A 16828-nucleotide genomic window follows, 5' to 3' on the forward strand; every position below is an offset into this window, starting at 1 on the left:
CATGGTCAGGCCCGCGCCCCGCTGGCCCCTCTGTGGGCCCAGAGTGCGGGAGGCGGTGTGCGCCCTGGGGGCCCGGCGGGTCGGGCCTTGGGCGCCGGGAGTCCGGCGAGGTCGGCATGCGCTGCACGGCCTCTCTGCCCTCCGGCCCTGCCCGGGGTTGGGCGGGAGGGGGGCGGGGTTGGGCGCGTTCACCCCTCCCGGTGCCCAAGGCCCCCTGGTCCCCGCTCCGCCCGCCCCGGGACGGCGGCAGCAGGTGCAGGAATGCCCGGCCCTCGGCGCCCACCGGGTGGGGCCGGGGTCCGTCCCTCTCGCGCCCGTGGGCTCGGCCCTGCGTGCGGCCGGCTCGCGCACCCGCTTCCTTCCTCTCTCCTCTCTCCTTCCCGTCGTCACCCCGCCGCCTGGGCCAGGGCTGTGTGGCTTTCGTGTTCCTCTCTTCACACCTCAGGCGCCCGCGGGGGTGCCGGGGACTAGCCAGCCCCCGCCCCCCGCCTCGCCCCGCTTCTCTCCCTCACTTTCCAGTTATAAAAACGGTCGTTGAAAATAGGTCATCTCTCTTCCCACGCGCCCCTTGGCCATCTTCCCCACGCTCCGTGCCCTACTAGGAAGAAGAATTCAGTGCTTTGGAGTTTATCATTCTGGGGTATCAAACTCTTCTTCCTCGTGACTCCAGCCTGGCGATGCAAGTCTGCACCCCCTCTCTCCTCTGTTTCTACTCCGGGGTGGGGGCGTGGGGGTGCGGGTGCAGAAGGGAGCCGATTAGTGTGTCGGGCGCCACTTGCTGCGGGGGAACGGAGCGGGGGGTAGTGCTTACCCTCGCTGTGTGTTGACAGGTTTAGGATCACTTGGAGTGTGTTGTGTTGCATTTCCAAATGCAGGAGGTGATGTTTCAGAAGCAAAAGTGCTTTTAAAGTACGTTGACAGGTGACTTTTGCTTTTAACATCCTCTGCGGCGTTAACCCTTTAGCGACAGATCCGAACATAACTTGCTTGCGGTGTATGGGTTTGTCAGAACTGGCGAAAGTGTGGATTTTATCATGTGCAAATGATACCTCTTGCCCATTTTTCTTCTCCAAAATGACCCCACTGCTATTTCCAAACTGAAAGAACCAGTAATTAGGAGAAAAAAATTTTTAACTATTTTAAGTTAATGCATAGAACTTGAGAGTATAGCAAAATAAAAGCAGCTTTTCTCCACCATTAAAATTTGGAAAGACTTACTTGAGCCATGATATAGTGTGTCTATTCGGGCTACTATGCATGCAGTCTCTTCTTACCAGATTAGTCCCTGGGGCTGTTGTGATTGATATTTTGGAAAGGTTCCAGCATTTTAAGGAGGAGTTTTCCTCTGGCCCAGGGAAGTAATGGGCAAAGCCAAGTTCTCAAACAGCTACAGAACAACTTTTATTGGGCCCTCAACAACCTCAGTTTTCCTTCTACTACCCTGTATATATATATATATATTTTTTTTTTTTTTTCAAAATTGTAAGTTAATGTGTGCAGTGAAACTCTATAGTCTGAATGAGTAAAATAGTTGCTGCTTCTGGTCTCTTCTCCAGTGATCCCTGGAATAGGAATGATGTTGGACTCGAAGATGAAACATTTATGCCTGCATGTCTGTAGTCATGAAAACTTCTGTTCATCAGTCAATAGTTGTGCAATAAGATTGTCAGGAAGACACACCAAACTGCTCTTCCGTGTGGTGAACATTTAGGCCACATTTTGAATGATGATTAAACCTTTGCTTTAGAAGCCGTTGGAAAATGAGAGAGCTGTGAAGGTTGTACTGAAAGTTTTCCATTCTAAAGTTCAGCCCCTAGAAAACTGTTTTGTTCTGAGAGCTCTGATAACTGATCACAACCTTTCCTTAGAACTTGCTGCTCTCATGATCTTGAAGAAGATGACAAAGACGGGGGTGGCTGGAAGAGGCTGTCTACAGTATGACTGAGGTTGCTCACAGTAAATATCTAGTAGATGGTCATTGAATTCAGTGGGAAGCAGGTACCTAGTTTGTGGCTTGTGGAATTTTAGTGAAAATATGAGTAAAAATCTTAACTCCTGGCTCAGGGTTTCTCTTTTATTTTTGCAAGGTGTCAATCTAGTTTGAGATATTCCAAGTCTCTTAAAATGTTTGAACTACATAGTCTCTCTTTTTTTTTTAATCACTAATCTGCAGTAGTTTTTAGAAATGTAACCAGTAATACTGTATCTTTCTTGATGCAGTTTGATGAATATCTGTTACTGGGAGGTTTTTTATCTTTAGAAACTGGTTTTCTCAATTAAAAAGTAATATATTTGGGCCCATTGATTTATCAGAAATAATATTTTGATTTCCTGTGCATCCTTTTTTCTTTGTACAGTTGAAGAAGTGGTATCTTGGCTATCAGTTCATTTTGAATCATATTTAACTGCTTACAGGTATTAGTTTAAGGATTCCTTGCTTTTGAATTTTCCTGATTTTCACTTTTATTGCCTGTACAAGTGTACCTTACTTGGCAAAATTGACTTCTGTATCCTGGATTTCCTTATGTCATCTCACTTTCCAACTCATAAAATTAGAAATTGTAAAATATTTTTATCTGCAAATATAATTTACCCATCAAGTGAAGTCGCTCAGTCATGTCCGACTCTTTGCGACCCCATGGACTGCAGCCTTCCAGGGTCCTCTGTCCATGGGATTTTCCAGGCAAGAGTACTGGAGTGGGTTGCCGTTTCCTTCTCCAGGGGATCTTCCCAACTCAGGGATTGAACCCGGGTCTCCCGCATTGCAGGTGGACACTACCCTCTAAGCCACCAGGGAATTTACATAACGTTTATTCTCAAAGTAAATTTCTAACAAAATAGTAATATAATTTTTTTTAATTACGAAGGAATTGAGACTTCTTTTTTCTAAGTCACTTAATCGTCTTATGGGGAAAAAAGTCAATTAACAGAATTGGCAAGATTAGCAATCCTTTCTATTGTTAAATTCCTTCAGTAACTCAGGCCAGAGATTAGCTGTGTAGACTCCTTTTCCTTTTGGGAGTTTCTTCTAGGTTTAGAAATAAACAGATTGTAAAACCAGAAGTACAAACACAGCAATTGACAATTTTCAGCTGAAATAAATTTGAATGGAAGAAAAATGATTCCAAATGATTATAAAATTCAAATTCCAAAGTTGAGGCTTTGAAAAATTTTTTTCTTATTCAAGTCCTTTCCAAGTATTATTAGAAGTTAACTAAATAATCAAGTCCAAACACTCTTGGCTTGCAATGGAAGATGAAGTCTAATTCTGAAGTTAAGATTTTGAGGAAAAGTGGTACTGATTACCAAGCCAGAGTAAAATTTTAACCTCTCACATGTTAATACTATTGGGCATCGGCGAAGTTGGACACCGAGCTCTGCTGATGAGGCTCTGCTTATCACATTGCATAAATTGATTAACCGCGCTAAACTTGACCTTTCTCATCTGTAAAGTGGGCCTAGTATCTTACTTTATCTTCTGTGTAAAATGTTTACCTCAGTTCCTGATACAGAGAATGCCTGAACGGGTGCAGTTAGGACGAAGGCGGTCATGTGGGAACCTGCTCCAGGGCGCACACACTTTCAACAGCCTGGAAACAAACAAAATGACAGTTAGCCTGCAAACAAACAACATGACAGTTAGCATGAATAATTGCATTTGGATTAAAACTGCATTTGGATTTATTGTTTAATAAAGCACACGGATCTAGCTGAATATCAGTTTATGTAACCAAGGGTTTAGTTGGTTATCACCTTATCCTAAAGGCTGTCTTAACTTATCTTTCCTTTGCAGATTACTCAAGAAATATGCTCTGAATCCAAGTGTGAATTCACTTGTTCACTTGGCTGGTGGAAAAGTAAGGCTGTTTTGGCTATATTGATCTTCCTCAACTTATGATGAGGTTATATCCTGATAGCATTTGAAAATATCATTGTTGAAAATGCAGTTAGTGCACCTAACATACCAAACATCTTAGCCTGGCCGACCTTAAACATGCTCAGAACACTGACATTAGCCTACAGTTGGGCGAAATCATGTAACACAAGCCTGTTTCATAATAATGTGCTGAATATCTCATGTTATTTGTTGACTGCTATCCTGAAAGTGAAAAGCCGAACGATGGTCTGGGTTCAGAATGGTGGCAAGTGTGCTCTTTGCTTGCCCTCGTGCTCCATTGGCTGGCTGGCAGCTGAGACTCGCTGCTCAGCACCCCAGTGGGCATTGCACTGCATGTCACTAGCCTGGGAAAGATCAGAATGCAAGGATTCCCCTGGATGCCTATGGCTTTTGCCCCATCTGTATTACAAGTCAAAACAGTCTAAGCTGAACCATCTTAAGTTGGGAACCATCCGTGTTAGTAAAATATCCTTGAGTCGAATTTGGCTGTGGTTCACAAAGCACTTTGACAACCATACCTGCTACCTAACATTAGATGTCATTGTTTTAAAGATGTTCATGGTGAGAACACAGATAATAAACCCAGAAGTCTCTTCCAAACCTGACATTCCACAGTTTGAGAATCTAGTATCCTTATGGGAGGAGTGTGGGTGGTTTGAAAGTAACTTCTTGACAGATTACAGCTAGCTGTTTCTTCATTCTTTAGCATTTTTCTTTTTTCTTTAAGAAAGATATAATAGGAAATGATTATTTATGATACTGAATGATTCTTTGCTTTATAAAGAGGGGTTTTTTGGGGAGCAACTTTCTTTAAATAGAAGCCTCATTTTAATTTAATTGTGTTTATAACTTAATTCAACAGCAGTTTAAAAGTGCACCTATTATGTATTGAAAAGTCAATCAAAGATAGTTTAAGCATCTATAAAATTATCATGTATATTAGTGGAAATATGGTAAAAACATTGTAGAAAGCAAGAAATACCTGTATTTTTTAAAAAAAGATCTCAAGTTTGTGTGTTTGTGTATTTGTCTGACAGCCCAACTTGTTCTGTATAAAAATTGGAATTTTACTTACCCCTTATAGGTCTACCTTCATCTTGCTATGTGTGTAGCTACTGAGTTGAAATTAATTCCACTGTCTTGCCTGTCTGCCTGCCTTGACTTCTTGGTGGTTGTGAGTTGTGACACACAACACCTCCTTTGATAGAGATTGGAATGGTGGGTGCTCCTTAGCCTCTTGAAGTGGGATAAGTTAGTATGACTTGACCGTGTTACTAGATCCTGCCACCGTGCAAAGAGGGATGTTCCTGACATTTCAGTTAACATGGTGCCAATGCAAGGACTATGTACACCTCATCAGTTTTTGTAGCAGAGAGAACTTAAATACTTTTCAATTTGGGAGTGCTTTTATTTGCCTAGGCCACCATCCTGTAATTTGTGTACTTAATTCAAAATGTCGTCCTCTGATCCTAATGGCCTGCAAGGGATTTCAGTGAGGTTCTTTTCTTCCTCCAGAGATCAGGCAGGCTTTACACTCCCTTCGAACGCCGCTACAGCTGGGAGCCCTAGGTAGGAGAAAGCCTGAGGGCCATCCTCTCCCTTAGTCGATCTAGCTACAGAGTTGAGAGGAAAGATGCAGGATGTGTTGAAAAGCAGATGCTGGGCTTGAGCAAAGGTTTTCTGGGTGAATTACCAAGTAGTGTAATCAGAAATGTTTATTCTAGTTGTAATTCAGTTTAGTTCAGTCGCTCAGTTGTGTCTGACTCTTTGCAACCCCATGAATCGCAGCAAGCCAGGCCTCCCTGTCCATCACCAACTCCCGGAGTTCACCCAGACTCACGTCCATCGAGTCAGTGATGCCATCCAGCCATCTCATCCTCTGTCGTCCCCTTCTCCTCCTGCCCCCAATCCCTCCCAGCATCAGAGTCTTTTCCAATGAGTCAACTCTTCCCATGAGGTGGCCAAAGTACTGGAGTTTCAGCTTTAGCATCATTCCTTCCAAAGAAATCCCAGGGCTGATCTCCTTCAGAGTGGACTGGTTGGATCTCCTTGCAGTCCAAAGGACTCTCAAGAGTCTTCTCCAACACCACAGTTCAAAAGCATCAATTATTCCGTGCTTAGCCTTCTTCACAGTCCAACTCTCACATCCATACATGACCACGGGAAAAACCATAGCCTTGACTAGACGAACCTTTCTTGGCAAAGTAATGTCTCTGCTTTTGAATATGCTATCTAGGTTGGTCATAACTTTCCTTCCAAGGAGTAAGCGTCTTTTAATTTCATGGCTGCAGTCACCATCTGCAGTGATTTTGGAGCCCCAAAAAATAAAGTCTGACACTGTTTCCACTGTTTCCCCATCTATTTCCCATGAAGTGGTGGGACCGGATGCCATGATCTTCGTTTTCTGAATGTTGAGCTTTAAGCCAACTTTTTCACTCTCCACATTCACTTTTTTTTTTTTTTTCACATTCACTCTCATCAAGAGGCTTTTTAGTTCCTCTTCACTTTCTGCCATAAATGGAAAGCAATTCAAGAATAATGCACATTTACAGTCTTTCCATTTAGAATATTTGGGGGACAGAAAAAAAGAAGTCCACGCAGCTGAATTCCATCTCAGTCTGTTCAGTAAGTGTGAAGTAGGTTTTGTAAAAATGGGTTAAGTATCCAGCACCCTCCCTTACCATTCCCACCATCCCCTCAGCCAAGCTCCCTGCACGCTCTGTGTTCATGTTTCTCCCCACCTGTGCAGATAATATGTGAAAGAATCACTCCGTTGATCAGAAGTGGTTGTTGATTACAGATGCCACTTGCATATTAGCAATTTAAATAATAATTGAAAATGCCATCTATTTTACGGTTTTCTAAGCCTGTTCCATCTCTTAAGTGGAGAGGTTGTTGATAGTCTTGTAAAATAGTTTATGGTGTTGTAAAGAGCCAGAGTTTGAAGATTCTGTAGATTTTTAAAAATCTTGATGGTGGAGAAATATAGATACGTGTAAAACTCTTAGCTTGCTGTTTCTTTTTATTGATGGCCCTTCCTTTGAAGGACTGTCACTGTAGTAACTTTATTGTAGAATCCATTTGCTTGTCAATTCAGTATTGCTTTTCTATGTAGTATTTTCTTTTGTCTTTAAGTATTAAGTCCTTTTTTTTTTAAACCATATATTTGTTTCCCCTAAGATAATTCAATAAGAATTTGTAATTTATGCCAGATTTTGATCTAAACTCTAAGGAAACATCTTTTATTTAGTATTGTACCTTTTGACTGGAATTTGGAATTTACCTTTATGTATGTATGCTGCTTTTGCTAAGTCGCTTCAGTCGTGTCCGACTCTGTGTGACCCCATAGACGGCAGCCCACCAGGCTCCCCTGTCCCTGAGATTCTCCAGGCAAGAACACTGGAGTGGCTTGCCATTTCCTTCTCCAATGCATGCAAGTGAAAAGTGAAAGTGAAGTCGCTCAGTCGTGCCTGACTCTTAGTGACCCCATGGACTGCAGCTTACCAGGGTCCTCTGTCCTTGGGATTTTCCGGGCAAGTGTACAAGAGTGGGTTACCGTTGCCTTCTGTGTTATGTATGTATACACAGATCTAACTTAACACATATTTTAACTTTTCTAATAAGCATATTTGAAATAAATATTGAAGATAAATATTGAGTCTTTGTAGGAAGTTGATGAATTAAACTAAGCAGTAGTTTTTTTCCACTCAGAACATTAAGAATATTCAGGATACCTATTTGGCTCTTTCATTTGCTAAAACTTGGAATCCTGCCCCAAATTCAGCTGAACTCACAATGAAAATTATTCATGGTGTATAACAAGTTTTTGAATCATAAATAAACAGGGTAGGTAGTTATTTTAAATCCTTGGTGTTGGGAACATCTTCGTTAGCTAAGAAAGGCAGAAGGGCGTTGAATTTAGGAGACTACCCAGACTGGATTCTAACACTTTTCTCCGTCTGAATCTTAGCATCCAGTCGTTCTTCTTCAACTGCACTTTATTCTCTGCCCCTCTTTGTTTTGTTACTTTTCTCACACATTCGAGGGGTTATCCAGGCTGTGTCCTGGCTGCCCACTTCCTCATCCTCGAGGCTGCAGGCCTGACTGTCCCTCACTTGTTCATCTTTTGCCCTGACCGGCATGGTCCTGGCACGGAGATGCCAGCGAGCTTGTCTCGCTGCAAACGTGCTGGGCCTAACACAGGACTTCAGGTTGAAGCTGTAGGCCTACTGCTTGATGGCTATGGGCTCTTGGCCAAGTCGTAGTTGTGTGTGAGTCCCCTGAGGTGACAGCGGTCACTGCCGGCCTCAGCGGGCTGTGGCGGGGATGGTGTGACCGGGGCAGTGCTGTGCTGACGCTTGTGCCCCCGTCACAAGTGTTCCTGGAGCTTGAAGTCATGCACGAGTTGCAGCTTTTCCATTTCTGTTGGAAATGAACTTCTTTCTGCTTGGTTGCTTTCTAGAAAGCAGAGAGATTCTTTTATGAAATTTAATATCTTAAAACTTTTCTGACAAGAAACTGTGGATTCCCAAAGGAAGCCATCTTTTAAATGTGAATTTTATATCTCTTTATGTGTATAAAGTTGTATTTTGACTTTAGAGTCATCCTAGTTCTTTAGAGGTAGTAGTTAAATATTAAGTAAATGTCTCATTTTGGCTTCTGTCCTGTCAGTGGTGGGGGAATATTATAAAAATCATTCATTGCTGTACAGTCTTACTATAATGATGGGAAATAAATCACTCACAAGTAATATTGTGCTTGCTCAGTTGCTTAGTCGTGTCTGACTCTTTGTGACCCTCATGTACTGTCACACGCCAGGCACCTCTGTCCATGGGATTTCCTAGGCAAGAATACTGGAGTGGGTTGCCGTCACCTCTTCCAGGGGATCTTCCCGACCCAGGGATTGAACCCCTGCACTGGCAGCAGGTCTTCACGACTAACGCCACCTGGGAAGCGTACAAGTCACACTAGTGTGTTAAAATCAGGCTTTCCTTCATTCAGCAGATATTCGACCCTCAACTGTGTCTGTCACACCATACTAGACCCTACAGATAATTTCGAAATGGAGGGTTGGGGTTTTTTTTGCTACAACATGGAAGCCCACTCCAGTGAAGAGATAGCCCGTAAATGAAGTCGACCAGAGCGGGTGAGGCCGCAGAGGCCTGGGGCTGGGCTCTGGGTTCAGAGTGGGGAGGGAGCTTTTAGTAGGTGGAGTTGGAGCTGAGACTTCAGCGTCTTCACCAAAGGCTCTAATAAATATATTATGGGGTGGTGCCAGGCCGAAGGGGGTTACAGTGGCAGGAAGTCCTGGTACTTTCTAGGGTGAAAAGAAATGCGCGTTTGCCTCTGAGGTGCTTCTAGTCAGCTGTCTATACACAAATACTAGAACAGTTGGTGTCGAACCACATCGAATCCAGAGGCAAATGAATCTTCCAGACACTGATGGCTGCAGAGTTCAGAAGAACAGTTGAACTGGGCCATAGAAGTGGGTACAGAGACACACCACCCTCCTGAAGTGTGAGTTCTTCAGGTACCCTGAAGGCTTGAGGATGCCCCTGAGTCAGTGTGCAGGGGGGCTGAGTGATGGGGGGATCCTGACAGAGTGGGCCAGGTGACTGGAGGACTTTCCTGGACAAGGTCACTGACAACCTGGCTTTTGGGTAGCACAGGTTAAGAGCTGGTCTAGACCTAGGCTCCTGCACCTCAGGGACAAGGACAGGCACCTCCCTACACCCTTCTTAATGAAGAGTGAGTTGACAGTGCTTACCTGGAAGATTCCTACTGTCTAACCCATCAGCAGAAAATTGGGTTAAAGATTTACTGAGCATGGTCCTGCTCATCAGAGCAAGACCCACTTTGCCCCATAGCCAGTACCTCCTATCAGGAAGCTTCCATAAGCCGCTTATCCTTATCCAGCAGAGACCAGGCAGGATGAAAACCACAATCACAGAATACTAACCAGACACGGATCACACGGACCACAGCCTTGTCTAACTCAGTGAAAGTATGAGCCATGCCGTGTAGGGTCACCTAAGACAGACGGGTCATGGCAGAGAGTTCTGACAAAACGTGGTCCACTGGAGAAGGGAATGGCAACCACTTCAGCACTCTTGCCTTGAGAACCCCATGAACAGTATGAAAGAGCAAAAAGATATGACACTGAAAGATGAACTTCCCAGGTGAATACGTGCCCAATATGCTACTAGAGAAGAGCAAAAAAAATAGCCCCAGAAGGAATGAAGCGGCTGAGCCAAAGTGGAAACAGTGGCCAGTTGTGGATATGTCTGGGGGGTGAAAGTAAGGTCTGATGCTGTAAAGAACATTTTACAGAGTATTGCGTAAGAACCTGGAATGTTAGGTCCATGAATCAAGGTAAATTGGAAGTGGTCAAAGACGAGATGGCAAGAGTGAACATTGACATTTTAGGACTCAGTGAACTAAAATGGACCGGAAGGGGTAAATTTAATTCAGATGACCATTATATCTACTACTGTGGGAGAGAATCCCTTAGAAGAGATGGAGTAGCCCTCAAAATCAACAAGAGAGTCTGAAATGCAGTACTTGGGTGCCATCTCAAAAATGATAGAATGATCTCCGTTTGTTTCCAAGGCAAACCATTCAGTATCACAGCAATCTAAGTCTCTGCCCCAACCACTAATGCTGAAGAAGCAGAAGTTGAGTGGTTCTGTGAAGACCTACAAGACCTTCTAGAACTAACACCAAAAAAAAAAATGTTCAGTTCCTCATGGAGGACTGGATGCAAAAGTAGGAAGTCAAGAGATACCTGGAGTAACAGGCAAGCTCGGCCTTGGAGTACTAAACGTAGCAGGGCAGAGGCTAACAATTTTGCTGCGAAAATGCACTGATCATAGCAGACACCCTCTTCCAACAACACAGGAGACGACTCTACACACGGACATCACCAGATGGTCAATACTGAAATCAGGTTGATTATATTCTTTGCTGCCAAAGGTGGAGAAGCTCTATACAGTCAGCAGTAACAAGACTGGGAGCTGACTGTGGCACAGACCATGAACGCCTTATTGCCAAATTCAGACTTAAGTTGAATAAAGTAGGGAAAACTACTAGACCATTCATGTATGACCTAAATCAAATCCTATATGATTACACAGTGAAAGTGACAAATAGTTTCAAGGAATTAGATCTGATAGACAGTGCCTGAAGCACTATGGATGGAGGTTTGTAACACTGTACAGGAGACAGTGATCAAGACCATCCCCAAGAAAAAGAAATGCAAAAAGGCAAAATGGTTGTCTGAGAAAGCCTTACAAATAGCTGAGAAGAGAAGAGAAGTTAAGGGGAAAGGAGAAAAGGAAAGATATACCCATCTGAATGCAGAGTTCCAAAGAAGAACAAGGAGAGATAAGAAAGCCTTCCTCAGCGATCAGTGCAAAGAAGTAGAGGAAAACAATAGAATGGGAAAGACTAGAGATCTCTTCAAGAAAATTAGAGATACCAAGGGAACATTCCATGCAAAGATGGACAAAATAAAGGACAGAAACGGTATGGACCTAACAGAAGCAGAAAGTAATTAAGAAGAGGTGGCAAGAATACACAGGAGAAATATACCAAAGAGATCTTCATGACCCAGATAACCACAATGGTGTGATCACTCACCTAGAGCCAGGCATCCTGGAATGTGAAGTCAAGTGGGCCTTAGGAAGCATCACTATGAACAAAACTAGTGGAGGTGATGGAATTCCAGCCGAGCTCTTTCAAATCCTAAAAGATGATGCTGTGAAAGTGCTGCATTCAATATAGCAAATTTGGAAAACTCAGCAGTGGCCACAGGACTGGAAAAGGTCAGTTTTCATTCCAATCCCAAAGGAAGGCAATGCCAAACTCCCAAACTACCACACAATTGCACTCATTGCACACCCCAGCAAAGTAATGTTCAAAATTCTCCAAGCTAGGCTTCAACAGTATGTGAACCGAGAACTTCCAGATGTTCAAGCTGGATTTAGAAAAGGCAGAGGAACCAGAGATCAAATTGCCAACATCTGTTGGATCATCAAAAAGCAAGAGAATTCCAGAAAAACATCTGCTTCAGCCTTTGTGTGATCACAAGAAACTGTGGAAAAATCTTAAAGAGATTGGAATACTAGACCACCTTACCTGCCTTCTGAGAAATCTGTATGCAGGTCAAGAAGCAAGAGTTAGAACCTTACGTCAAACAATGGACTGGTTACAAATTGGGAAAGGAGTACTTCAAAGCTGTATATTGTCACCTGCTTATTTAACTTCTATGCGGAGTATATCATGGAAAATGCTGGGCTGGATGAAGCACAAGCTGGAATCAAGATTGCTGGGAGAAATATCAATAATCTCAGATATGCATATGGCACCACTCTTATGGCAGAAAGCAAAGAGGAACTAAAGAGCTTCTTGATGAAAGTGAAAGAGGAGAGTGAAAAAGCTGGCTTAAAACTCAGCATTCAAAAAAACAAAGATCATGGCATCTGGTCCCATCAGTTCATCGCAAATAGATGAAAAAACAATGGCAACAGTGAGAGACTTTATGTTCTTGGGCTTCAAAATCACTGCAGATGGTGACTGCAGCCATGAAATTTTAAAAGACACTTGCTCCTTGGAAGAAAAGCTATGACTAGCCTGGACAGCATATTAAAAAGCAGAGACATTACTTTGCCAACAAAGGTCCGTCTAGTCAAAGCTTGATTTTTCCAGTAGTCATGTATGGATGTGAGAGTTGGACCATAAAGAAGGTTGACTGCTGAAAGATTGATGCTTTTGAACTGTGGTGTTGGAGAGGACTCTTGAGAGTCCCTTGGACTGCAAGCAGATCGAACCAGTGTATCCTAAAGGAAATCAATCCTGAGTATTCATTGGAAGGACTGATGGTAAAGCTCCAACGCTTTGTCTCCCTCATGTGAAGAGCTGACTCACTGGAAAAGACCCTGTTGCTGGAAAAGAATGAAGCTGGGAGGAAAAGGGGACAACAGAGGACGAGATGGTTGGATGGCATCACTGACTCAATGGACATGAGTTTGAGCAAGCTCCAGAAGATGGTGAAGGACAGGGAAGCCTGGCATTCTGCAGTCTGTGGGGTCACGAAGAGTCGGACATGACTTAGCAACTGAACAACAACCTGGGTGAACTACTTTATGTCTTTGGGGCCTGTATCCCCGTGGGAGGGACACAGTCCAAAGAGAATTCCCAAAGACTGATCTCAATGGTAGCTTCCCTGGTGGCTCAGTGGGAAAGATTCCTCCTGCCCGTGCAGGAGTTGTGGGTTCGATCTGTGGGTTGGGAAGATCCCCTGGAGAAGGAAATGGCAACCCACTCAAGTATTCTTGCCTGCGAAATCATGTGGACAGAGGAGCTTGGGGAATACAGTCTATGGGGTTGCAAAGAAGTCTGACATGACTGAGCAACTCAACAACAACAAATCTCAAGGTAAGCCTGCTGCTAAGTTGCTTCAGTTGTGTCCGACTCTGTGCGACCCCATAGTCAGCAGCCCACCAGGCTCCCCCGTCCCTGGGATTCTCCAGGCAAGAACACTGGAGTGGGTTGCCATTTCCTTCTCCAATGCATGAAAGTGAAAAGTGAAAGTGAAGTCGCTCAGTCGTGTCCGACTCTTAGCAACCCTATGGACTGCGACCCACCAGGCTCCTCCGTCCATGGGATTTTTCAGGCAAGAGTGCAGCCTTTAGCATCTGCTGATCACATTGAACTTGACCCAGTCTTAACTGATTTCCATGGGAGTGAAGTCTGCATGGAGGACCCAGAATTTCCTCAAGGCCACTAGGGACATTTTGACCTGGGTATGTGAAAAATTGTTGTCTGGAGGAGACAGGGGGAGCCAAAGGTAGCTTTCTTCTGGAAAGGGGGGAGAGCATGAGCAGATCCTGACGCTGTGCTGTGTAATGGGTGATGGGAAGAAAGCGGGGCAGGTAGAGTAGGGTGACGGGGTGAAGGGCCCTGAGGGCTGTGCCTAGGAGAGTGGGTGTCACGTTAGAGCTATGGAAAGACCTTGCCTTGAGCAAAAGAAGCCTGTGTGTTGTGTAATCCTACTTGTATGAAATTCAAGACAGCTGCTCTCCCAGGTGCGCATTCCCTGATGTGTTTTGAAGTTCCGCCAGTGTGGCGTTTCTGCACTCGTTACTCAGTGGGGCGGACTAAGCGGCAGGGGTGGGCGTGTGCAGGAGGAACACAGGACAGTGTTGCGGTCTGAGCAGGAGGTGGATTCCAGAGGGGCAGGTCACCTGAGGACCTGGGGTGGCCCCTTGTCCAGGAGCTGTCCGGGTCGGGTCCGCCCTCCTGCTCCCTGCAGAGCGCCGTGCTTTCCTCTGCGTTTCACAGGAGCCGCCGGGCGGTGGCCAAGCCCAGGCTTTCGAGTCCTCGCTGCACCTTTTTGAGGGCTGCATCTTTTTGAGAACGTCGTCTAGAAGAGAAGGTTAATGTCTATTGATGAGAGTGTCTGGGAAGGTCAAACACAGCTGTGTGTCCAAAGGTTAAGGATTGCACACAGAGTAGCCGCTGTTGTTTTAATTAAGGATCCTTATCAGGGCAGGTGTCTAGATGCTGGGGCGGGATGGGAGAGGGGGATTCCTGAGGAAAACTTGCGGGGTGGGCACAAGGGCTGCAGGCAGAGTGGAGGAGCTGTCTGTAGCCCTTGGGTCCGTGCCCTGAGGCAGCCACTGTAGGGGTGGGGGGTCTGGCTGGCTCGGCCTCACTGTGCCCTAGGCCTGCTAAGAATGGGGCAGGGTCTTCGAGCTGCTATTGGAATGATGTTTTCAAGTTGCTTGGCTTCTGACACACAGAAGGTTATGACGGCAGGGCTGTAGGGAAAGGCCAGCAAGCCCTCTCCGAGTGCTCCCACCAGGCAACATTTCGGAGTGTGATAGAAGCCCTTCTTTGCAGACTTAGCACCAGTCTTAGTCATTTTCAGGTCAAGTTCAGTGGTCCTCTGCAAAGATGCCCTCTGTAGATGTGGAGGGCCTGCTGCAGAGGAGAGTGGCAGGTGCGCTGGGAGAGCCAGCGAACACGGCAGCTTCCTTCTCTTTAGTCCTTGAGTTTAGGAAAAGGTGCTTTAATATTTTTTCCCCTGCGTTTGATCTCAAAATAACTCACTCTCTTTGCTGCACAAGTTTTAGGTTTTGTTACTTGTTTCCTTTGGTTCCAGGATGCCAGATACTGTGTGTTCTGCTCCCTGTGTTAGAAGGCTTATTTGATACATAAGTTACAAAGTTACATCAGAGACTGAAAAGCTACATAGGCAATCCTTTCAGAGAATGCCTTTCCTGTTGTTGGAGTACTGCCTGTATTTGCATGGAGTCATTATACTGGAGTGAGTGAACAGCTAGACTGGGAGAGCCTGCATTTTAACCCTTTGTCCCCTCACAGCTCTCCCCACTTCAGTACTTGTTGCTCTTTGTAAAAAACCAAGTAGGTCAGAGTGGGCTTTCTGGCTCGCCCTTGAGGTGAAGGGAAACTTGCTGGCGAGGGTTCTGTGGAGCGTCACCACGGCGGTCGTTGACCGGTAGTGTGCAGGGGGCTTCAGTCGCTGCTTGCCTGCTACTCCCCATCTTCCCGGGCGGTTGTCCTCAGGCACTTCTGACTTAGGAGGAACCCTTGGGTCAGAGTCCTCGGGCAGCAGTGGCACCCCTCCTGCAACTGGGGTCTTCTCTCTCCCCGCTCCCCACAGGCTCCTCTCCAGGTGGGCACATTCACCCCCCGGGCCCCCAGGTGGCCCCCTCATTTTTGCCCAAGCTTCGAGTCGCCTACTCTTTCTTCACACGTCCCAGTCCCTTGCTTTCTTCGGGACAGTCTCCTGACTCACTGCTGTCAGCTGTTTGCTCACAGGTGTTATCGCGTCTCTGCCTCGCAGCCCCTGGCACCTGCCTCCCACTGCCTTGTCTGCTGTGGCCATTCATCAGGGAGACCCCTGAGGCCTCCAGGGTGGTTGCAGTGCCAGACGGGGAGGCAGTGATGGAGACCTCTTTTGAGGCTCGGGTCTGCCAGCGACTCCTGTGAAACCCTGGGCAAGGCACTGTGGATTTTCCTTGAAACGAGATTGAGGAATTGGATTAGCTCCCTGAAGTTTCCTTGATCTCCAAAGTGCCTTCAGTGTTTGTCCAGAGAGTCTGATTGGTTGCTTATGATATAGATACTCTTCACAGGAAATTATTCTTTTAAAGCAAAGTGAGGAGAGTCTAGATTTTTGTGGCCACGTGAGTTTGTGACACATGAATGTAGTGTCACAGAATAAACACAGTAGAATATACAGTAAAGTGTGTGTAATTAAAACAATTCTAGAGTAAAACTTGCTTCCACTGTAGTTTTTGTAGGTGAACAGGAGTGAACTTTTCTTCCAGAGACTACAAAGCAGCATTTTCCCCCCCATTTGAGTGCCTCCAAACAATAGTGTTTGTTACACGTTGCTTTTTCTGGAAGGAAACTTCAGGAATATGGCTCCTGCAAGGTAAGATCTTAATGTTTCCAGGCTGAGCCACTGCCGTGCCCTGTTTTGTTTCCTGATTTTGTTCTTTGGAAATGTAGGGCTTTTCTCTTTGTCTTTTCTTTCTCTCTATAGTCAGAAAATGGGTAAGAAGAGCCGAGTGAAAACGCAGAAATCAGGCACTGGTGCTGCAGCAAGCGTGTCCCCGAAGGAAACCTTGAACCTGACCAGTGAGCTTTTGCAGAGTAAGTCCTGACTCGGCTGCCCAGCTTTTGGGGGCGTGTGCATCTGTCTTCATGGGGAGGGGTCCCTGGTCTGGGGAGCAGGAGGCAAAACAGACTGTTTTCAGATCCCAGCTGGTTAGCCATGGAACCTGGCACATTACCTATCTTCCCCAGCCCGCAGTCTCCCCACCTATAAAAATGGAGAAACGGTACCAACAGGTAACTGTTACCTAACAGGTACGGTACTGGCTGTAAATGTCCCTCCCC

The 16828-nt window shown here is 45.4% G+C and overlaps 1 protein-coding gene across 1 annotated transcript in view; it reads left to right on the forward strand.

Annotated features, from left to right (window-relative positions):
- The first annotated feature begins 3793 nt into the window (after positions 1–3793).
- The window catches only part of SETD3 (SET domain containing 3), a 74502-nt gene continuing 61467 nt past the window's right edge, over positions 3794–16828 (forward strand). Inside the window, 2 exon segments of the mRNA XM_010851373.1 lie at positions 3794–3857; positions 16473–16582. Coding sequence (XP_010849675.1) covers positions 16480–16582 — 103 coding nt within the window. The 5' untranslated portion in view covers positions 3794–3857; positions 16473–16479.

The sequence above is a fragment of the Bison bison genome, unplaced genomic scaffold, assembly GCF_000754665.1.
Source record: "Bison bison bison isolate TAMUID 2011002044 unplaced genomic scaffold, Bison_UMD1.0 scf7180017864302, whole genome shotgun sequence".
NCBI lineage: Eukaryota > Metazoa > Chordata > Mammalia > Artiodactyla > Bovidae > Bison > Bison bison.